We start from the raw sequence: 25,052 nt of genomic DNA on the forward strand, positions 1-25,052 counted from the left end.
AATTCCGGACTTTTACTTGTAACAGAGTATTTCTACATTGCAGTATCGATACTTTCACTGAAGTACAAGATTTGAGTACCTTTTCCACCACTGATTTTTGGTGAATAGATGTGTGTAGAGGGGGAAAAAAGGAGTGGGCATAGACCCTTTGGTGCACACTAAAGTATATAAGCGATTAAAGCTTATCACTACATCCTACAGCCCCACAAGGCGCAGTAACTGTAACAGAATTATTTACCACTGAATAATTGAACACTTATCAGTACCGCCTACAGCCCCGCAAGGTGCACTAACTATTCTAGATGTATTTACTACTGAATCATTTAAAGCTTATCCTGGGTAGAAGTGTGAACTAATGCAACATTCATCTCGTGAACTTTCTTTGACCTATCTTTTTTTACCAGGTGCTCGAAGAGTGCCTGAGTCTACAAACAGTCAGACTAATCATCATCATTCGACACCTATTCGACACCTAGTCGCCACCTATTCATCATTGGCTGTCATGGCTGTCCTTCACTCCTTTAAGCCAATTGGGACACTTCCCCGTCGGCCCGTCCTTTAAGCCAATGGGGAGACGGCCCGTCCTCCGCAGTAACCGCCCTCCGCTCCCCTCATTCAGACAGTGCAAGTTGCACTGCTGCCTCAGGGAACAGAGTTAGCCTAAATGCTAGCGTGCTTCATTAGACCTGGCTATTAAGTTATTATTTGGCCTTGTTCACACTGACTTCAATCTTCGCTATTGTTGGGACCCGTGTGGTGTCTAAAAATGTTGCCACCACTTATATAAAAAACATTATTAGCGTTTACCGACGCATATTCAATGTTGCCATGTTTGCCGAGAAACAAGCAATCCGAAAAACAAGTAATCAGGTCTATGAAAACAATCACACACACACACACACACACACACACACACACACACACACACACACACACACACACACACACACACACACACACACACACACACACACACACACACACACACACACACACAGAGCACCTGGTAGAATATGACTTTTGCCATTTCGTTCTTGTTTTATGATTATTAGAAGTACTCGAATGTTTTACTTAAGTACAAGTATCAATACTGCAATGTAGAAGTACTCCATTACAAGTAAAAGTCCGGAATTTCAAAATTTACTTGAGTAAAAGTACAAAAGTAGTGGTATCAAAATGTACTTAAAGTACCGAAAGTAAAAGTACTAAAATGTTTGAAAATAGCAGATCTACAAGCTCACAACGCGTCGTGATGCGACGCGTTGTGAGCTTGTAGATCGGCTATTTTCAAATAGCCTGGGTATAAAACAGGGCTAAAGTGGTTAATGTAACTATGTTCTATAATGTCATAATTTATATCTGCAAAGTAACTAGTAACTAAAGTTTTCATATAATTGTAGTGGAGTAAAAGTCCAATATTTTGCCTCTGAGATGTAGTAGAGCAGAAGTAAAAGTACTGAAATTTGGAAACACTCCAGTAAAGTAAAAAATACCTCACAATTGTACTTAAGTTCAGTACTTGAGTAAATGTACTTAGTTACTTTACACCACTGTTTATTATACAGTAAAATCCTCAGTATATCGATTGTCTGGGTTCCCCTCGGAACCAGAAGCCCCTCAAGGTCACCTTTGAAGACCACTTCTGTAGAGTTTATAAATTAATATCTCTATGGTAATAACACTGACATGTTCCACAGTGTGGGAGTCCTCATTTAGAATGCAACATTACATCCAATGTCATAATGCATAAAGAAGCAGTGTTTTGTATTATTGAGGTTAGAGTGTGGGTTATGTTTTTCATTCCTCTCCAGCAGTACATCTGGGGGAAAAAAAGCAATTTAGTTTTATCTGCAGTCTTTTGTATCATAAAACAAAAGAATAAGGAGATCGAGATAGCAATATATAAGATAAAGCTTTATTGAGGCAGGGAAATGCAGGTGTTGTAGCAGCAACAGAGAAGAGAAGGTACAGGTAAGGTCACTATAGAGTCACAAAAAAAATTAAATATAGTAGAAACACTGAAGAACGCAGCCACTCTCAGAACTGCTCGAATTACTAAGCAGCTACATTTGAAACAATGGAAGAAGTACTCCTAGTAGCAATACCACAATGTAGAAATGCTCTATTACAAGTACAAGTATTGTATTGGCATCAAAATATAGTACTCAAGTACAGTACCAAAAGTAAAAGTACTCGTCATGCAGAATGTCCCATTTCACAAGTGTTTTCATTATTATAATTTGTTTAATAAATAGCCGGTCTACATGCTCAAAGTAAGTTTGTAGATTGAGAAAGTGATATTATTTTGTTAAAATAAGTGTTAAATTGCTCTAGATTCCGAGTACTCGGGTACTTGGTATAGAGTGTTTGTTCAGTAACAGGGGTCTCCCTGTACCTCCAGCTCTTGATTAAGCGGAAAACGCAGTTCCAGGTCGGATATCAATTTTATCCAATCAGAACAGAGAACTCACACAGGATACAGATTAACCAAGTGAAATTGGAAGGGATGACACACATAAATGAGATGACAAAACTGGGACTGGGACACCACATTGGGCACTTTCTCCTGATTGGCTAAAGATTGGTCATTTACATACAAATTAGTTTTCTGTTTTTCAAAGAACGAGAGAGACAGGGAGCACTCTAGAGCAACGATTAGCCTACAATCACAATATATTGCTTTTTAACAAATAACTCAAACAAAATATCACTTACCCTACCTTTAACTGGTTAATGTATGTTTTGTAATAATAGCAATAATAATAGCAATAATATATATTTTTTTAAATAATTGCAGTGGAGTAAAAAGTACAATATTATTTGCCTGTCAAAAATGGAAATTCTCAAAACCTCAACATTGTACATAATTACGATACTTGAGTAAAAGTACTTGGTCACCTTTACGAAAAACTTAAATAGAACAACAGGAGAGTTACTAAAGCTGGCAGTCACTCGCAGTTCTGCCATAACTGCTTAGCAGAGTGCATTTTAAAAGGGTTATATGTCATCTTCTTCCACAAGTTAATTATGGTATTTCTCCACAGACACATACTGTGGTATAAATCCTGTTTCATGGTTTGCACAGAATGTCAGCCAAAGTGATTGTTCTAGAAAGGGAGTTGTTCTCCAACCAACTGGGCTGCTTGAGAGGGTGGCCAACATGATCCAATGTTCCTGCATGTCTGGTGAACAGTGGTAACAGCTCTACTCCCCCCGGAGTCAAAGATGCGAGAGAGAGAAAGAGGCTTAGCAGGCATGAGAGCCTTGTAGCGACTGGAAGTCACGTCCACTGGCTTTAATGATGCACCGTTGGACAGAGAGGCCAGCGGCACCACATTCTGGAACTGCAATAACAGCATTATCTGCTGACTTCATGTTTCAAAGAGGGATTTAGGAGCCTTCCACTGTGATTCTGCACTGCATGCTGGAGCTTTTAGTCTGCTGGGTTGAGTTGTAAGGAAATTATGTAAATTGTAATGAATAAAAAAAGTTAAATATTGAGTGAGGGGGCAGCCTTTCATTTAATCTTGTGTGGGATTAATGCATGGGTGCAGTAGAGGTCCTGTAGGAGTAGATATGGGGCTGTAATCACAAAGCACACTCTGCTAATCTGCACCTTTACGTGTAATTAAGACCATCAGCCCAGCTAAGCAGGCTCAGGGTGTCGATACGAGAACTGAATGGAGACTTGCTGCCAAGCCATATGTTCCTTGTGTTATCTGTGACAAACCCTGAGAAGCTTCTTTTTCATTGTTGGCTCAGAGAACTTGTTACAGCGGGATCCCCAATGTGTAATTATGCCATTATCCAGTTTTATCCAGCTTTTTTAAGCACTGCTCTCCTCCCTCCCCTACAGAGCTGCGGATATCATGGATCGTCTAGTAAGGCTGGCATGGTGGCGACAGGTACTTCGACAGTGGCCCCGCCGGCCGTCGCCAGAGCTCTGTCTAAAGGGAAACGCCTCAGGTAACAAGTGACATCCTCTTTTTTGCTCCTGAGAATTGTCTTTTAAAACTGCAATGCACAATATATGTTAATTAATAAAGCATTATATGTTAACAAATCTGCACTGTAGAGCATTTTAAAGGTATTCAAGTGTATGTGAACAAGACCAGGAGACCTGGTTCTGCCAGACCCAGAATAAATTCCAGATCAGAGCACTACGTCACTACGAGCACTACGTCACGCTAAGCTTGGCCAATCAAAAAGAGGGACAGGGAGGAAAAGAGGGACAGACCGGGAGGAAAAACGTTGACAGACCGGGAGGAAAAACGTTGACCGGGAGGAAAAACGTTGACCGGGAGGAAAAGAGGGACAGACCGACAAATCCTCATGTAGGCCGACCCCCTGGGTCTGGCAAAAATGCAAAGGAAAATAAAAAGGTTTGGGGGGCACGGTGGCACAGGCAGTAGCGATGTCGCCTAGATTAGAAGGTCCTGGGTTCGATTCCCGCCGGGGCTGCTGGGGGCGTGTTCTCTCCTCCGCGTCATCAGTGCCCATACCCTAGGTGGGGTTGGTGAAAGGGCCTCTCTGTGTGGAGTTTGCATGTTCTCCACGTGTCCCCTATGGTAGGTATCCTCACAAAAAACATGAGGTAAATCCTGGTCTCTATACCGCCTCCCCCTGGTCAGCCGGGGCGCCTGATGGAGGGGAAAGGAACTGGTTGGAATAATGTGCTCCTTCCCTGTCAGGTGATGAGAAGCGGCCTGCTCACTCCTCATGCATTGAAGGAGGCATGAGCTCAGTTTGGGGCTCTCCCCAGGCTGGCAGAGGGAGAGTAGCGCCCAGGATTACATTAGGCTTAGGCAATTGGCAATGGGTGAAAAATAGGTTACAAAATCATGGGATAAAAAAAAATAAAAAAAACGGGGAACTGGGCTGATGAAAATACAAGTTTTTTTCCCCCCGATTACAAGCAAGTGGAGAGAGAAGATGAGTGGAAAAGGTGAAACAGCACTTGGTCGTTTTGGAGCCTTGTAGCTGCTATAGTGTGAAGATAAAGGCAGCTCAATTTGAGTTTGACGCTTTGTTAGCAGGCTTCAAAAAGTGCCAAAACGTGTTGGATGTCAGTTTGTGTCTTCATGTTGCTGGCTTCCACTGAAAATGAATGGTAGACTTGTCGCTTTGTAGCAGCCAGCTTGAACGCAGCCTTGGATTGGAATGAATGTTACATCGCTTGACAACGAGGCAGGCACGCCGACAGAGCCCTGTGAGCAGTGGTGGAAAAAATACTCACATTCAAAAACATTCACCACAAATAGCAGATCTATAAGCTCACAGTGCGTTTTGTACAGAGCCCTATGGGACTCTGGGCAAATACGTAAGTATAGGGTTCAGGGTACTGCAGTTTAAGTGTTTTTTGGTTAAAACAAAACGTGTTTTTGTTATTACGTTATAACTCTTTATTGCTATAGAGTGTTTGTTCAGTAACAGGGTTCTCCCCGTCTCTCCAATTCGTATGAATAGAAAATACATTTTCAGGTGGGTTGCCAATTTCAGTCAATCAATTGAAGCTGATAAATGGGTAGTCTCGCCTGATTCAGGCGAGACTACCCATTTATCAGCTTCAATTTTAGTGTTCCAATTTTGTTCCAATGATTCCAATTTTGTTCCAATTTTGTCTGCTCACTTCTGTGCCATCACATCAAAATTGACTTGTTTATCTTGTATCCTCTGAGTTCTCTCAAAATTGGTATTGCAACCTGAAAATGTATTTTCTGTTTACTAAAGAACTGGAGAGACATGCAGACTCCTGCTACTGAACAAACACACTATTACCATCAGAATACAGAGCTATTTAACACTTCTTTTGACAAAAACAATATCACTTACTCCACCTTTAAAGCAGCACTATGTAGTTTGGGGTATCAGTGGCCACTTTGCACACAAATAACATGGCAGCCAACGTCTTTGACTTCATTACCCAAGAGTCTCTGCAAGTATGTCCGGCGAGGAACGCGCTGTGATTGGCCAGTCTTCGCTTTGACTGGCAGCTCTGCCTTGGTGCCTTGGCAAATACCGAGTCTATACATTTTGAGAGTGCCATAAAGATTAATTTAATAAAACTGGTGACAATTTGTCTTTCTGTTTCCAATCGTGTCACAGGAGCAGTTCCCTTTCGCTCAGTCCCGCCCAAAAACAGAGGGAGACCAATCACTTCAGGACCCCGCCCATTCCCAGAGGGAAACACAATCTGGTTGGAGGATGCAGAGTGACCGGCCACGTCTACAAGCACCTGCAGGAAGTCGAGTCGACAGACGTAGAGGCGGAATATTTAAACAGGTGAGAATGCACTTGCACTTAAACAAGTTTCAACATTTCAATATCAACTAATGCTAAAGGTTAAGCCATAAAGCTGAAGTTAGTTCATACATACAGAATATTTGTTCTGTAGATGCTGCAAGTGGTGCATGCAGTGGTCATGAAGGTAACCGGAAGAGTGGGCACCTAAACAGTGTGGGCACCTCAGTGTTAAATTGTGAAGATTTGTGCAACTCTATGAATATATATATTTTTAAAGGGAACATTTTTTACTCAAATCTTTGCTTCTGGGGATCCCTGGAACAAAACATTTTGAGATGGGGGTCCGTGGCCAAATACATATAATTTTCGGGGTCCTTGACATGAAAAAGTTTGAAAACCACTGATTACAGCAACATACGTTTTATTAAAAAAAAACCTGTTAGGATTTAGAAGACATTTGTAGAATCCCCCAGAAGCAAAGATTTGAGTTAAAAAGGTTTGCTTTAAAAAATAGCAAAAAATAAAAACAGATCTACAAGCTCATAGTGCGGCACTCGGTGCAGCGCTATGAGCTTGTAGATCTGCTATTTTTGAATAGCCAAAGAAACCTAACAATGACACAGATGCGTTCCCGGTCTTAATGGTTTAAACAAGGTTCAGACATATAGCTGTAAATACCTGAACATTCAGAGATAGTGCCCGTTTACAGACAGTGGCGCAGCCAGAACGCTAGTATAGGCTGGGCCTGAGCAGGAGCAGGTGGGCACGCATGCGCATGCACGTGCGCGCGCACGCGCACAGGTCGGGGACACAACATTTGCGGTTATTGCGTTATTGGGCGTTTTTGGAAGTTTTTTGTTACTTTATTTCGGTCTTAGGGTTAGGGTTGGGTTAGGGTTATGTTATTACGGGGCCAGAGCTCTCAGCTCTGGACCTGTTTTAATGTTCCCCTCTTTTTTCTTCTCCCACTTTTGGCATACGCTTTTTACGAAACTTGGCCATATGGTAGATGGTCATGAAAAACTATCAAGAAATAATTCTCACAATCTTTCGTCAAAAGGTGGCGCTATAGCACTCAATTGAAAATGCCAACTTTGAACAGGTACAACTCATGCCCTGTTTGACCTACAGCCATAAAACTTCAATACACACATGCGTCTACTCATGATGAACAACTTTAACCCTCTGACTTTTGACCTCTGACCTTTAGATCTCCCACCATTTTGAATTATATGAAAAACAGTTAAAACCTATCTCCTCCTGGGATTTTTGAGTAATCTGCACGAAACGTTTTACACATGAACTTTGGACCTATGCCGACAAACTGATGCAAAAGATTTTCCATAAGTGAAAAAATGAAGCTTTAATGAGCCAATGAATATTGCAGTTTTATGACAATTATTCATCTGCCCCTAACACATACATGCAGACTCACATTTCTTTGAAACTTTGCGTTAATGTTGAGGGTCATTCCAAATATTACTGAAACCAATCTTACTCCAATTGGTCAAAGGGGGGCGCTATAGCGATTTTTTGAAAGTGCAAACTTTAAACAGGCAAAAGTCATGCCTCGTTTGGCCGACAGCCATTAAACCTGCTTACACATGTGCCTTGACTCATGAGGAACACATGTATCACGTTGACCAGTAAGCTCCGCCCTTAGATTGTCCGCAATTTTGAGCAGTTTGAAAAACACTTAAACCCAGGATTTTTCAGCTATTTGCGTGAAACTGTATCATCTGAGCGATCTCCTTTTTCACAGGTTTTTGTCTGTTGGTCCAATGGCTTCTCCCTTAAACGTGTGCCTCACAACCTGAAGGTTGCCAGTTCAAGCCTCACATGATGCAGACTCATTTAAGTTAAATTGCAAAAAACATGACTGTATCAATGAATACATGTGCAAACGGTAAAGATAACATGAAATGCTTATTTGAGAGTATGTTTTTTCAATGTATGACGTACTTCATTGTGAAAATAGCCGATCTACAATCTCACAACTTTTCAGATAGCAACGTTTTGTGAGCTTGTAGATCGGCTGCTTTCACTGGTTTCGGTTTCGAGGAGACATACAATTTCTCTATTGGTAAATGGTTTGTGAACGAGTGATCTTAGTGTTAGTGAAACAGGGGCTTGGTTCATGACAGAAGGCAAAAGTTTATGATCTTCAACAGACAACTTCAGCCTGGATGAAGCTATAGCACTACAGGTAGTGTCTCAGCCTGTGAGTCTGAAGGTTGAGAGTTTGATTCCTGTCAATGGCAATAGGTTGAGCTGTCTGTTTCTCTCACTCTGTCTATCTGGCTCTGGTAGGTGGGTCATTACGGGGCCAGAGCTCAGCTCTGGACCTGTTTTAATGTTCCCCTCTTTTTTCTTCTGCCACTTTTGGCAGTTCTGGCTGAACCGTGCATACGCTTTTTACGAAACTTGGCCATATGGTAGATGGTCATGAAAAACTATCAAGAAATAATTCTCACAATCTTTCGTCAAAAGGTGGCGCTATAGCAAAATGCCAACTTTGAACAGGTACAACTCATGCCCTGTTTGACCTACAGCCATGAAACTTCAATATACATATGCGTCTACTCATGATCAACAACTTTCACACTCTGACTTTTGACCTCTGACCTTTAGATCTCCCAACATTTTGAATTATATGAAAAACGGTTCAAACCTATCTCCTCCTGGGATTTTTGAGTAATCTGCACGAAACGTTTTACACATGAACTTTGGACCTATGCCGACAAACATGTGCAAAAGATTTTCCATAAGTGAAAAAATTAAGCTTTAATGAGCCAATGAATATTGCAGTTTTATGACAATTATTCATCTGCCCCTAACATATACATGCAGACTCACATTTCTTTGAAACTTTGCGGTAATGTTGAGGGTCATTCCAAATATCACTGAAACCAATCTTACTCCAATTGGTCAAAGGGGGGCGCTATAGCAATTTTTTTTAAATGCAAACTTTAAACAGGCAAAAGTCATGCCTCGTTTGGCCGACAGCCATTAAACCTGCTTACACATGTGCCTTGACTCATGAGGAACACATGTATCACGTTGACCAGTAAGCTCCGCCCTTAGATTGTCTGCAATTTTGAGCAGTTTGAAAAACACTTAAACCCAGGATTTTTCAGCTATTTGCGTGAAATTGTATCATCTGACTGATCTCCTTTTTCACAGGTTCTTGTCTGTTGGTCCAATGGCTTCTCCCTTAAACGTGTGCTTCACAACCTGAAGGTTGCCAGTTCAAGCCTCACTTGATACGGACTTCATTAAAGTTGCATTGCACACAACATGATTGTGTCAATTAATACATGTGCAATTGTTAAACATAACCTGAAATACTTATTTGAGAGGGTATGTTTTTGCAATGTATGACATACTTCATTCTGAAAATAGCCTATCTACAATCTCAATACTTTTCAGATAGCAACGTGTTTCTGAGCTTGTAGATCGACTGCTTTCACTGGTTCACTTTTATCTTCAACAGACAACCTCAGCCTGGACAAGGCTATAGCACTATAGGTAGTGTTGCAGCCCGTCAATCCGAAGGTTGAGGGTTCGATTCCTGTTAATGGCAATAGGTTGACACGTCCAATCAATCCATTCTGCTTCAATCTATTGTTTCCATGTCTCTCTCTCTTCAATCTATTCCGTTTCCATGTCTCTCTCTCCGCCCTTAGAGTGTCTGCAATTTTGAGCAGTTTGAAAAACACTTAAACCCAGATTTTTTCAGTTATTTGCGTGAAATGGTATCATCTGTCTGACCTCCGTTTTCACTGGAACAGGTCTGTTGGTCCAATGGCTTCCCGCTTAAGTGAATGTTTCACAACACCAAGGTTGCCGGTTCAAGGCTCACTTAGTGGAGACTTCATTTAAAGTGCATTGCAAACAACAAGACTGTATTAATGAATACATATGCAATTGATAAAGATAACATGAAATGCTTATCTGAGAAGGTCTGTTTTTGCAATGTATGACATGCTTCATTCTGAAAATAGCCGATCTACAATCTCAAAACTTTTCAGATAGCAACGTGTTTCTGAGCTTGTAGATCGGCTGCTTTCACTGGTTCAGTTTTATCTTCAACAGACAACCTCAGCCTGGTCAAAGCTATAGCACTATAGGTAGTGTTGCAGCCTGTCAATCCAAAGGTTGAGGGTTCGATTCCTGTTAATGGCAATAGGTTGACACGTCCAATCAATCCATTCTGCTTCCATCTTTCTCTCTCTTCAATCTATTGTTTCCATGTCTCTCTCTCTCTGTTAAAGGTAACATGAAATGCTTCTTGGAGAGAGTATGTTTTTGCAATGTATGACAAACTTCATTGTGAAAATAGCCGATCTACAATCTCACAACTTTTCAGATAGCAACGTTTTGTGAGCTTGTAGATCGGCTACTTTCACTAGTTTTCGTTCCGAGGAGACACAAAAATGCCTTTATTGGTAAATGGTTTGTGAACCAGTGATCTAGAGTAGTTCGGGACACAGAGGCTTGGTTCATAATGGACGGAAATACTTATAAATATCAACAGACACTACCAGTAATTGTGTCACTTAATACATATGCAATTGATAAAGATAACCTGAAATGCTTATTTGAGAGGGTATGAAGTATGTATGACATACTTCATTCTGAAAATAGCCGATCTACAATCTCAAAACCTTTCAGATAGCAACGTTCTTTCTGAGCTTGTAGATCGGCTGCTTTCACTGGTTCACTTTTATCTTCAACAGACAACCTCAGCCTGGACAAAGCTATAGCACTATAGGTAGTGTTGCAGCCTGTCAATTCAAAGGTTAATGGTTCGATTCCTGTTAATGGCAATAGGTTGAGATGTCCAATCAATCCATTCTGCTTCCATCTCTCTCTCTTCAATCTATTATGTCTCTCTCTCGCTCTCTCTCTTCAATCTATTCCGTTTCCATGTCTCTCTCTCTCGCTCTCTTCAATCTATTCCGTTTCCATGTCTCTCTCTCGCTCTCTCTCTCCAATCTATTCCGTTTCCATGTCTCTCTCTCGCTCTCTCTCTCCAATCTATTCCGTTTCCATGTGTCTCTCTCTCTCTCTCTCTCTCTCTCTCTCTCTCTCTCTCTCTCTCTCTCTCTCTCTCTCTCTCTCTCTCTCTCTCTCTCTCTCTCTCTCTCTCTCTCTCTCTCTCTCTCTCTCTCTCTCTCTCTCTCTCTCATCATCATGTAGATCGGCTACTTTCACTGGTTTCTGTTCCGAGGAGACATACAATTTCTCTATCGGTAGATGGTTAGGGAACCAGTGATCTAGAGTAGTTAGCGAAACAAAGGCCTGGTCCATGAGGGACGGAAAGACTTATATATATCAACAGACACTATCAGGACTATCATATCTCTAGCTCAATGAGAAGAAAGGCAGCCTATGAGTCCAGAGGTCACCGGTTCGATCCCTGTCCCCGACAATGTGTTGAGGCGATCATGATGATCTGTCTCTCTCTCCTCAATCTATTCAGTTTCCATCTCTCTCTCTCTCTCTCCAGTTTCCATGTCTCTCTCTCTAGTTTCCATGTCTCTCTCTCTCCATCTCCAGTTTCCTTGTCTCTCTCTTTCTTCAATCTATTCAGTCTCCATGTCTCTCTCTCTCTCTTTCACTGGCCCCGCGTTATCGCTGCTTGCAGCTATATTTTAATTCTTATTTTTGCCTGATTTTACCGAGTTTTTATCCAAAAATGTATTATAAAATGTTTATTTTTATTTTTATCGATTTGCAAAATCGATTGGGTGGGCCAGCTCTCTATGTGGCACGGCCCACCCAGGCCCACCCATGGCTGCGCTCCTGTTTACAGATGGTACATGCACCGATGCATTTCAGGACATCCCGAATGGTTCAGTACTTGTGTTGGTCCAATGCATCAATGTTGTGTGAAAGCCCTTTAAGAGCATTACTGTGAGTCTCAGTGGATTCATTTCAGGTGAGACTTTCTAAATCAACACATTCCTCCCACACGCCTCATCATGGTCTTGATGGCAAAGTCACAACAGTCAGGGATGAATGCCACTCTTTACGTAATCATAACATTGCAGGCGGGCAGAAACTTCTCCATATTTTCCACTTTTTCCCTCATTAAATCAATGCCCTACTTCATCATATTACATTGTCACACAAAAGTAGCAAAATAGCAGATCTACAAGCTTGCAATGCGTCAGGATGCGATGCGTTGTAGAGCTCGTAGCTCTGATATTTTTTGTTTTCTGAAAAACATTTTTTGTGAAAGTGGTCAGTCAGTAGTCTTTGGTTTTTAAAAATATTGAACCAATACAAAAGTATTAATAAGAGCTTGTGACTAAATAATAACAATTTACAATTTAGGCATTTAGCAGACGCTCTTAAAGGGATAGTTCACCCAAAAAAATACTTTTTTCCTATCGATTAGTCACCCCATGGAGACTTGAATTCATGGATATTTTTTTTGTTTTTGTCGCATTCCTAAGCCAATAATTTGATGACCAGCGGACCGGTAGACAGCGGTTCCGTTAGGAGACACAAAGGAGACTCTTTGTGTCTCCTACCGGAACCGCTCCCGGTCATCAAATTATTGGCTTATTAATGAGACAAAAACAAAAAAATATCCTCAAGATCTTGAGCCACTATTAAGTACTTATGTGAAAGTATCAATACTGCAATGTAGAAATACTCTGTTAAAAGTAAGTCTGGAAATCAAAATTTACTTGAGTAAAAGTACAAAAGTATTGGTATCAAAATGTACTTAAAAGTACCGAAAGTAAGTTTTCAAATGTATAAAATGTCTAAAAATGAAAATAGCAGATCTACAAGCTCAGAATGCGTCGCATCACAAGCTTGTAGATCGGCTATTTTCAAATTTCCAAAATGTATATAGGGCTGAAGTGGTTAATGAATGTTTTGTAATAATAATCAAATCTACAAAGCAACTAGTAACTAACACTTTCAAATAATTGTAGTGGAGTAAAAGTATAATATTTGCCTCCGAGATGTAGCGGAGTAGAAGTAAAAGTAGCGAACATTTGAAATACTCGAGTAAGGTTAAAAATAACTCTATATAAGTACAGTACTTGAGTAAATATACTTAGTTACTTAACACCCCTGCTGTATTCAATGTATGTGTTTACCTTGAATTACTGTAAATCGCTCTGGAGCGTCATGCATGGTATCCATTCGAACACAGTTTATTACATTTTTTTCTCATTTTCTGAAAAGGAACAGTTTTAAACGTACAAGGTTTTTACCCGACAGCGACGTTAAGAGAAGTGCTGGCTCCGTTCCAGGACACATTAAAAGCAGGAAGGACTGTTGGCAGAGCATCCTCTCGACATATTTTCGTTTTCCCTGTGGTTCAGCCTCTCTCACAGTTTATGACCACATCCCAATTATCCTCAGTGGCACATGGTCAAAGAGAGACGTTTCAAGTAGAAAGTGAGATGGAGTGTGGTTTAACCCATTAAGACCTGGAACGCATCTGTGTGTCATTTTTAGATGTCTTTGGCTATTCAAAAAATAGATCTACAAGCTCATAGTGCGGCACGAGTGCCGAGTGCCGCACTAGGAGCTTGTCTGCTATTTTTGGAAAATCTTGAAAATGTGTGCAAATCTTCAATATATATATATATATATATATATATATATATATATATATATATATATATATATAAAAACATTTTTTTTTTTTTTTAAAGCGAACAATTGTAACTCAAATCTTTCTTCTGGGGGATTCTACAAATGTATGTTTTTTTTTAAACGTATGTTGCTATAATATCAGTGATTCTCAAACTTTTTCATGTCAAGGACCCCCCAAAATTATATGTATTTGGCTGCGGACCCCATCTCAAAATATGTTGTTCCAGGGACCCCCCCCAGAGGCAAAGATTTGAGTTAAAAATGTTTGCTTTAAAAATATATATTCCAAATTTTGCACACACAGATCTACAAGCTCATGGCGCGGTACTCGGTGCCGCGCTACGAGCTTGTAGATCTGCTATTTTTGAATAGCCCAAAGAAATCTTAAAATGACACAGATGCGTTCCCGGTCTAAAAGGCTTAATGTCAGGCTAAACCCATGCAGGAAGTACTCATGTAAGGACAGATTTGGACATTGATTAATTCTCAAATGATGACCTTGATGTCAAAGGCGTTCCTTTTTATCCCAGACAGCATGTTAATAAGGTCTGCTTACTGATGAAAAACCCCAGACAAATTTACTTTGACTTTAAACCAGTTAAAACCTATATACTTAGTCAGTGGTGTAAAGTAACTAAGTACATACCAAGTACTGTACTTAAGTACAATTTTGAGATACTGTTACTTTACTGGAGTATTTCCAATTGTCTATACTTTTACTTCCACTCTACTACATCTCAGAGGCAAATATTGTACTTTTACCACTACAATTATTTGAAAACTTTAGTTACTAGTTACTTTGCAGATATAAATTATCATATCATAAAACATACATTAACCCTATTTTATACATAGGCTATTTGAAAATAGCCGATCTACAAGCTCGAGCTTGTAGATCTGCAATTTTCAAACATCTTAGTACTTTTACTTTTGGTACTTTAAGTACATTTTGATACCAATACTTTTGTACTTTTATTCAAGTCAATTTTTAATTCTGGACTTTTATTTTACATTGCAGTATTGATACTTTTACTCAAGTAAAACATTTGAGTACTTTTTCCACCACTGATACTTTAGTCAGCGGTTCTTTATTTTCAAGGACACCCATAGCTCTGAGAGTATTCAAATGCAACCAAATGGCTCTGTAAGGGTCCATCTGGTTCCATTTGAAGGGTCCCTGTACCCCACTTTGGGAACCACTACACTTTGCTGGCCGGGGGACCTCAGGGGTCTATCCTTGGCCCCCCTCATGTTTTCCTTTCTGCACCAAAGCTCTTCGTCGAAAATAGCCGAGCTACAAGCTTGCAGCGTGGCACAATGCGATGTGTTGTGCAGCTGTAGTTGTAGATCCTTGTAGTTGTAGATATAAGTACAATTGTGAGGTATTTTTAATGTACTGGATTATTTCCAATTTTCGGTACTCTTACTTCTACTCCACTACATCTCAGAGGCAAATATTGTACTTTTATTCCACTACAATTATTTGAAAGCTTTAGTTACTAGTTACTTTTCAGATATAAATTATGATGTTATGAAACACACATTAACCACTTTAGCCCTATATTACATACATAGGCTATTTGACAATAGCCGATCTGCAAGCTCACAATGCGTCGCGAGCTTGTAGATCGGCTATTTTCAAACATTTTAGTACTTTTACTTTTGATACTTTAGGTACATTTTGATGCCAATACTTTTGTACTTTTACTGAAGTACATTTTTTATTCTGAACTTTTACTTGTAAGGGCACGGCCCCACCGCGCTTTTATTTTACCTCTGGGGCGGAATCTGCCAATGCTTTGTCAATGCAAATGCGTGGATTCTTGGAAAAAATCCGCAAGACCAAGTAAAGAATTTGAGTACTTTTCCCACCACTGTGTGTTGTGTAGCTGTAGTTGTAGATCGGCAATTTTTTGACAAATGTTTGCGAGTGTTCACCTATTATGACATGCCGAGAATAGGGACTCTAGGATCAAGTTCTACAAGTGAACAAGCGCTCATGAAAAGATATTTACAAAGTAGACGTTAAAATGTACTCGACACCTAAGCCTGAGTTAAGCTCTATTATCTTCCATTAGACTGTGGAGTGGCCTCAATTGCTGCTCCCCGTCTCTCCAGCTCTTCAATAAACAGAAAATACATATTCAGGTGGGTAGCCAATTTCAGCCAATCAGGAGAGAGTACCCATTCATCAGCTTACATTTTATTGAGTGTTCCAGTTCCAAATGTTCCCTTCTTTGTGTCATCACTTTCAATCTCACTTGTTTATCCTATATTAGTTCTCTCTCTCTCTTGATTGGATAAAATTGGTGTCCAGAAATGAAAATATATTTTCTGTTTACTAAAGAGATGGAGAGAGCCTTGTTACTGGACAAACACTCTACAGTTTAAGAAAACAAAACAAAAAAGCACTTATGAATCCAATTTGATAATATCACCCCAATATCACAAAACATGTCCCAAAGGGCTGTTCACAAAAACAAGCAGTAATAAAACGGTATTAAAAACAAGTCCTGCAATGTATATACATACACATGCGTACAAATCACACATAAAAACCATGTAGGCAATTTAAACAGTGCACTTACAACACCTGTGGTCTCCACCTGTTTGGCACTCTCCCTGTCTGCAACTTACCTGCACTTGTGCCTGTTTGTATGGACCTTGTTTTTATCTGTTTAAAGCACTCTGGCCGGCGTGTTGTTTTCTCTGCTGAGTAGCGTTGTAAGTGGTGCAATCATGTTTGGGCTTAAACAGGACAAACTTGTGGTTGTTTTTAATGACTGTGCAGAGTGGTACAAGTGCAGGAGAGGAGTGTCCCATACTAATTACCTACAGCTGACAGGAACTAAATGGTGCATTTATATAGCGCTGCACTACATTCACCCTTTAGTTCACACGTTCACGGCTGAGGAAGCCACGTGAGGCACCGACCTGCTCTTCGGGAGCAGTTAGGGGTTCTCAACCTGTGGGTCGGAACCCCCAGAGGGGTCCCCACATAATTTTGGGGGGTCACCAGATGATTTGCTTAATAATGTGCAACATTGTTTTCTCACTCAACATTAAACAAACCAACATACAGTAACCAACATAAAGTGACAATTTAAAGTCCATTTGTTGTCACCGGAAGGCGGAAGCGTTTCAAAAAGCGTTATTTTTGTTGTTTTATACTATCTGCGGATCGTTTCTCTTAGCCAGTGGAGCTTTAGTTACCGTTAGCTGTGTTTTCTTGCATTTTGTTTCCGTTTTCCAGCCGGATGACGTCATTTTCGCAGGAAAGACTTTATACAAGGCTTTCGGGGGTGAAATTCATGGAGTGGGTGCTGTGAAACATTTGCCACTCTATACAATTTAACTTAACCTAATATAACTTTAAGGACTTTTAAGACCTTTTTAATACTGCAAAAAAATAAATAAGAATAAGACTATTACTGTGTCAAAAGTAATCAAAAACTATAGTATTAAAAAAATGTCAAACATTTCACAATCACAAATTGTGAAATATTACCTGAGAAAGAGGCCAAAAATTTGAAAAAAGCTGATCTACAATGTATCTACATTTAGATATATTGGCCCCGATTCATAAAGGGATTTACGACCATATTTTGTACCTACCGGCATTTAGGACAAATCCTACACCTGCAGTCGGATTCATAAAAGTTTTTTGGTCTGTGTTTTGTGCGTCAGGTGCGCACGTTCTCAGGTCAGCCCTGAGGCTGTCTTACCAGGGCTGAAATGTGCGTATGTCTTTAGAATGCTTTATTCTTCATGCCAAAATCAATTACAACAGTGGCAAACCTCAAATAAAATATATATATGCCCAACATTTGTCAACACATATATATAAAAAAATAAAAAATAAATGTCAAACTATATATTGCTTGTAGCCTACAGTATGCATCATATAGACATGATGTAGATTCCACCGCTTTTTATTTATTTTCTAGGCTATCAGTTGCATTTAGAGTTGAATTATTAGGTCCCCGTCCCTCAGTGTGTTTGCCAGCGGGCCATGTCAGCCAAAGTGTCATGTAATAATGAAAATAGGCTATGATGCCTTAATGAAACTGCGGAGGGACTGACGCACCTCTGTCCATGCTGCAGTATTAATTTGTAGGCTAATAGTCTACTGTAGGCTACTCTACTGTATTTTGATCTAATATTCCCCATTCCGACGTAGGACAGTGATATATTAATCAAAAATGCACTACTTTAATCAATAAGTAATCAATAAGCTCTGGTCCATAATCGGATAGCAGCGTTCCACTTGTATGCTGGATTTCATCATCTTTTTACCTTGGTAAAAGTCTGCAATGTTCATTAGAAAAGGCTTATATATATCCTTTCCACGTTTTATTAGCCTTTTATTTGGTAATGGGGTTAAACCTTGTAAACTTATTTATTCTCATTACACATGAGAGCATTTATTACGTGATCCGCTTCCAGACAGAACAGTAAGCTGTCAAGGCGATGCGAAGCCGCATCTGTTATCTTTAGACGAGGCGGAGTTGAACTTCAAACTTTCATCAGCGTTGCCAGATGTTGTGAGAGAAATAAGCAACCAGGTCTAGGAAAACAAGCCCAAAAGAAGCAACTGGCACTTAGGCCATTATAAGCACTTTAATTAAACCGTTGTGAGCTTGTAGATCTGCTATATTTAAAAGAAATCTTGTAATAAAATGTGCAATATTTGGAAGATTTTTTAAACATTCTAACAACACAAATCTGCCTCCAGCTGGCACAAAACATTTCAGATGGGGCTTATAGGGATAAATTAGCCTACATATTAACTTGGGGGTCCATGTCATAAAAATATTTGAGAACCACCGGTTAAAACAATTGAACAATTGTGAAGCAAGCCCAAATAACCAACTACACTTTAGAAACAAGCCCAAAAAACCGCGGTCCCCACAGCTACCAATATTTACAAGCAACTTTACAGAAAAATAAGCCCAAATTCGCTTATAATAAGCGGACATGGCAACGCTGTTTAGCACGGTTCAGCACGGTGACGTTAAAGTTGGATGCTGTTGGACGCAGCCTTCCAGAGTAATCATCACACCTGGTCATACGCACTGGTTGTACGCACGTCTCTGTGATATACGAACCCCTTTGGGAATTGCACGTCCGTTTGTGACTACCAAAATACGACCGGCCTTTACGAACTTTATTTACCCCATATTTACGACCCTCGTTATGAATCGGGGCCATTGACTATATTTATATGTGGAACCAAGTTAAACTAAATGTAATGCGTTCAAGTGCTTGCCCTAGTTCAAATATGATTATTTTGGGGCGGTCCATAAATCTCCATGAATTGAGTACTTGAGGACCCCATTTGAAACAAGCCATTGTGGCTTTTCAGGTTTTTTTCAATCCTAGTTAGTTGAACTTGTATTGTGAACGGTTTTGCTTTTTTTTTTGCTTCAGCTTTTTTCTCTGCAAACTTCTAAATAAAGTATTCAATCAATCAATCAATCAGTCGCGGTCTGAAAAGGTTGAATCACTGTGTTGCCCATATACTGTTGCTATGGGAAATGTGGTGAACAAGGTTGATGAACTATCTAGAGTAGACGAAGCATGAGTGTTCGTTCCCGGAGGGCAGACTCCTGTGTTTCTCAGAGACTTGACACTTTACCCTCATCACACGCACCAATGGATGGGTTTTCACCCATCAGGACAGAGACCCTGCTAAGTCAGGCAAGAAATGGTGGCACAGGTGTCAGCCATTACTTGAACGAGAGTGGTGTCACCCTGGAGGGGCCTGTGCTGCTTATACGTGACGGTGTCAACCCCAGACATCAACGAACGGTTAACGAGAGAGAGAGAGAGAGTGTGTAACCCTGACATTGAACCGCTAGCGGCGAGTTGTTGACCTTAAACATCTGCCTCATGAGATTACATGGTATTGATCTGGTTGTTTACACCCCCCCCCCTCCTCCCCCCCCATCCGCCGGCAAAATGTCAAACTAAACCACAGAGATCAGCTGGTTCTCAACCTTTATTTTTTCTGGATCAGGGGCCCTGCTTTCAAAATCTCTAATGTGTTTGCGGTTCTAACTAAGTATGTTTACTCAAAGTATTGTACTTAAGTACAATTTTGAGGTACTTTTACTTTACTGGGGTATTTCCAGTTTTCAGTACTTTTACTTATACTCCACTGCATCTCAGACGCAAATGTCTTTTAACTCCGCTACAATTATTTGAAAACTTTAGTTACTAGTTACTTTGCAGATATAAATTATTACGTTATAAAACATACATTAACCACTTTAGCCCTATTTTATACCTAGGCTATTTGAAAATAGCCGATCTACAAGCTCACGATGCGACGCGTTGTGAGCTTATAGATCGGCTATTTTCAAACATTTTAGTACTTTTACTTTTGGTACCAATACCTTTGTACTTTTACTCGAGTAAATTTAAAATTCCGGACTTTTACTTGTAACAGAGTACTTCTACATTGCAGTAGGCTATCGATACTCTTACCTGAGTAAAACATTTGAGTACTTTTTCCACCACTGCCACTTAAACACGTGTTAAAGGAGTAGTTCACCCAAAATAATTACTTATTTTCTATCAATTACACACCCCATGAAGCCTTGAATTCATGGATATTTTTTAGTTTTTGATGCATTCCTGAGCCAATAATTTGATGACCGGGTGTATTTCCTTTGAGTCTCCTATACCGGATACATTAGCATATTTTTGCCGGAAATCAAATGATTGGTTTAGGAATGCGACAAAAATTATAACATCTCCATGAATCCAATGCTTCATGGGGTGTGTAATTGATATAAGTATTTTTTGGGGGCTGAACTATCCCTTTAACTGGTTAGACGTGTGGGGCCGTGGGCATTTTTATCAGAGCATAAAACCCAACATACTGCACCCTTACATTCTTATTTATTGGTATCAGTATGAATTTTTTTTTTCAAGGTTTGATATAAAACAATACCATGTCATTTTTTTGAATTATCATTCAAATGTGTTTCGCCAATTATTTTGGGGCCTACTTGCAATACCCTAGGGGCCTAATAGTGGGCCCGGGCCCACACGATTTGCAACAAAACTCACCAGATACACTGGTCATCATCAATGTGGATTTTAATCACCGTACTCTTTCCTCTTCTGCACATTTTTAAAGTGACAATTTAATTACTTTTAAGACCATTTTTAAGGCCAAATTGTCAAATGTATTACGTGTGAAAGAGGCAAACATTGTGAAAATAGCCGTTCTGCAAGCTCACAATGCCTCGCGGTACGAGGCAATACATGCTTACAATTTCAAGACAGTGGTTCTCAGGCTGGGGGGTCCCCAGTTTAAATATGATTGTTTTGGGGAGTCGCGGCCTTAAAAGTGTGGGAACCCTTGTATCAACTGTAGAAACTGTTATTTCAATGTAAAAAAAAAGTGTTGTGTTTTTTTCCTAACAAGCCTTGGGTTGGAACTAGTACATCTATTGTAAATGGTGTCAGTCTGCCCTCTGCTAAGGCGTCTTAAAACCAACAAAGCTGCAGGGTCTGATGGTGTTTCCACCCACGGACGCTTAACTCACATCCTTTGGTGTCAGTGAGAAACTCCTACATGACTGTGTTCTATCACAGCATTCTGGATGAAGTGTTTTTGTTCTTTTCTGTATAGTTTGCTGGAGGGAAAGCATCACAGTTAACGAAACAAATAGATGAACCCATTTAAACCTTTATTTAATACTTTGGGCTATTCAAAAATAGCTAATATACAAGCTCATAGCGCGGCACCGAGTGCCGCACTATGAGCTTGTAGATCTGCTTTTTTTTTTTTCAATAGTGAAAATTTTGTATTTTTCAAGCTAACATTTTTAACTCCTTTCTTTGCTTCTGGGGGTCCCTGGAACAACATATTTTGAGATAGGGGTCCACGGCCAAATACAGATCATTTTGGGGGTCCTTGACATTAAAAAAGTTTGAGAACCACTCATTATAGCAACAAGTTAAAAAAAAAAAAAAAAGACAATTGTAGAATCCCCCAGAAGCAAAGATTTGAGTTAAACATGCATTTTGCTGCCCCCACTTTGAGAACCAATGCATTAGAGTCATCATAGACCATGAGAAGAACCAGTAATACGATCAGGACTATATTACAATGTGATGGCCAACCTCTCCATGATGTTTTAATAGCCTTAGAAGCACATTTAGGGGATGTCTGGTTATGCCAAGTTGTTCCACCTAACGTTTAAGAAAGTATTTTCTGCCTTACCAGTTTTAGAACTTCAGGTGATGTTTTTAAGGTGTTGGCGTGTGGTGGCTAACTAAGTTTCTCTCTCGAGTCTCAGGGGATTAATAAAGTTAATCAAATAAAATCTATGTGTCCCAACATCCCTGGCAATAATGCTGTTAGCATGGCATGCCTGAGGCTGCCATTTGTGACCCATTTGTATCCTTTCCTTCTTCAAACAGTGAAGCTCAGCAGTTCCTTCAAACGGCTGCAGAGATCCTCTAGCAGGCTAATAAGAAAACACACACGCACGCACACACACGCACACACACACACACACATGCACGCACGCGCGGCATGCATTGAAACAAGAAGTCCTTGTTATAAAAACCTTTAAGACACACGAATGGCTCTATCGAACACACAAACGAAAGCCCCTTTTCCATCACAGCTTAAGCACGACACTGTCCAGTACAGTCCAGAACCGCACCGCACCGCTTCAAAATGTCTTGCGTTTCCATTGCACAAAAGTCCCCACTCGCAAAATCCCCACCCTCCCCTCCCCTCTCGAAGGAAATCACCGCCCCTTTCTTTAACACACCAACTTAGCCTCAGGCTACAGGGTTAGCCTAAATGCTAGCGTGCTTCCTCAGAGCTAGTTTGGCTCTTAAGTTATTATTTGGCCATGTTCACCCTGACTTTAATCTTCGCTATTGTTGGGAAGACCTGTGTGGTGTCTAAACACGTTGCCATCACTTATATAAAAAACATTATTAGCGTGTATCGTCGCACATTCATTGTTGCCAGGTTTAGCAGAAATAAGCAATCAGGTCTATGAAAACAATCCCAAAAGAAGCGACTATCTACGGCTATTTGAAAATAGCAGATCTACAAACTCACAACACGTAGCGATGCGACGCATTGTGAGTGTGTGCATCTGCTATTTAAAAAATATATATACATATATAATGTTGACAAATACATATTAATTTGGGGGTCCTTGACATGAAAATGTTTAAGAACCACTGGTTTCAACAACATATGGAAACAAGCCCCAAATAATCAACTGCATTTTAGAAACAAGCAGTGGTGGAAAAAGTACTCAAATGTTTTACTTAAGTAAAAGTATCAATACTGCAATGTAGAAGCACTCTACAAGTGAAAGTCTGGAATTACTTGAGTAAAAGTACAAAAACTATTGGTATCAAAATGTACTTAAGGTACCAAAAGTAAGTACTAAAATGTTTGAAAATAGCAGATACAATGATGCAATGCGTTGTGAGCTTGTAGATCGGCTATTTTCAAATAGCCTAGGTATAAAATAGGGCTTAAGTGGTTAATGTATGTTTTATAATGTAATCATTTATATCTGAAAAGTAACTAGTAACTAATACGTTTTCAGATAATTGTAGTGGAGTAAAAGTACTACCAATATTTACAAGCAACTTTACAGAAAAATAAGCCCAATGTCGCTTATAATAAGTGGACATGGCAACACTGCTACCGTAGTGTTTACATTTTACAGAGACCTGAGTGGACAGACACAGCTGTGAGCCGACCAATCAGTAGCAGTCACAGCTTTAGCCCCGCTTAGCCCAGCTCAGACCTACCCAAGACTGGGTACTTTTTAGGCACCAGTTTAGTACCACTTACACACCACTCTACCCACTTCATTGTAGTGGAAACCGTCGCTGTGGTGGGCGGTGTGGGGTGGGGCTAGGTAAGTCCATGTATATGGAAAGCCGCCTTAAGTGAACCGCACTGTGACGCATAAAGTATTTCACAGTTTCTGGATTGGTTTCCAGACGCCATGACGGGGTTTCAGATAGGGTGCTCAGTTGAGCCCTGCTCAGGAGCTATTACTATCCCAGATTATTTCAAAATGTAAAAAAAAAAGTATATATATATATAATTATGACCCTTTTTACCTATTTTGTGAGTGTTATGATGCACCTCTCCCTGCAGGGGTGGTAGGCTACTAGTTATAACAGGGGTCTTCAACGTTTTTCAGGCCAAGGACCCCTTAAGTGAGAGAGGGATGAAGTGGTATTGGATTCATGTTAAATGTGGGTTTTCAGACTTTTAACCACTTAAACCCTCAATACTTTGTAAACTTGACCTTTTTTCCTCCACATCAGATAGCCAGAAGTAGCCCTATAAGCATTTAAAACAAACAGTGTGCTGTAGTTGTAGGATGTGGTTATACTCATATAGATATGATTTTGTTGATGTGATTTTGATTGATTGATGAATGAATGTCACCTCCTTTCTTTGGGAATTTGCATTTACCTCCCCTTGTGGTCTCCTGATAGATAGTTTTTTTTTGTTGTTTTTTTAGGCTTGTTTTGAAACCAGTGATTCACATCTTTTAATGGATGGTGTCAAGGCATTCCTCATTTTGGTGGCAGAGTAGTAGAATGAGAATGTTCCCATGTTTGTTCTATATTCGGCTAGTATTAGATGGTTGTCGCTGTGGGTTCCACTCACTTTAGAGGAAGTTAGTTGACTAGTATACAGTATGTATTAATTGTGAGAATTTGTCAGCTGATCCATCAGATCAGTACAGCTGGATGTGGACTTCAGGGAGGCACCAATGACCTATTTTTGTAAAGTTAATGACCCCCCCCCCCCCTCGTCACCCCACCCCCCTCCCCGTCTCTCCCCTGTTGTCATGGTAACGGCCCAAGTCTCTGGAAATGAGACTAGGTAGGCGAACGTGAGAGCGAGAGAGAGCGAGCGAGCATGATAGAATGAGGGAGACAGATAGAGGAAATATGAAACAAAGAGAATAACAGAAGGGTGAAGCACAGCTGGAGAGAAAGAAGGGGGGGGGGGGTTGAAAGAAAACTGAAAAGCAGTGTTGCCATGTCTGCTTATTATAACCGACTTTGGGCATGTTTTTCTGTAAAGTTGCTTGTAAATAGTGGTAGTTGAGGGTTGCATTTATTTTGCGCTTGTTTCTAAAGCGTAGTTGCTTATTTGGGTT

General features: G+C 40.1%; 1 protein-coding gene across 1 annotated transcript in view; it reads left to right on the forward strand.

The window, feature by feature from the left end:
• Window positions 1-25,052, forward strand: part of nrg3b (neuregulin 3b) — a gene marked incomplete at both ends in the record, with an annotated part of 418,765 nt that overhangs the window by 391,011 nt on the left and 2,702 nt on the right. Inside the window, 2 exon segments of the mRNA XM_080454810.1 lie at window positions 3,857-3,966; window positions 6,106-6,282. Of these exon segments, the coding sequence (XP_080310936.1) occupies window positions 3,857-3,966; window positions 6,106-6,282 (287 nt within the window).

This window comes from Gymnoscopelus braueri, assembly GCF_963280865.1.
Source record: "Gymnoscopelus braueri genome assembly, chromosome: 17".
In the NCBI taxonomy this organism is placed as follows: domain Eukaryota; kingdom Metazoa; phylum Chordata; class Actinopteri; order Myctophiformes; family Myctophidae; genus Gymnoscopelus; species Gymnoscopelus braueri.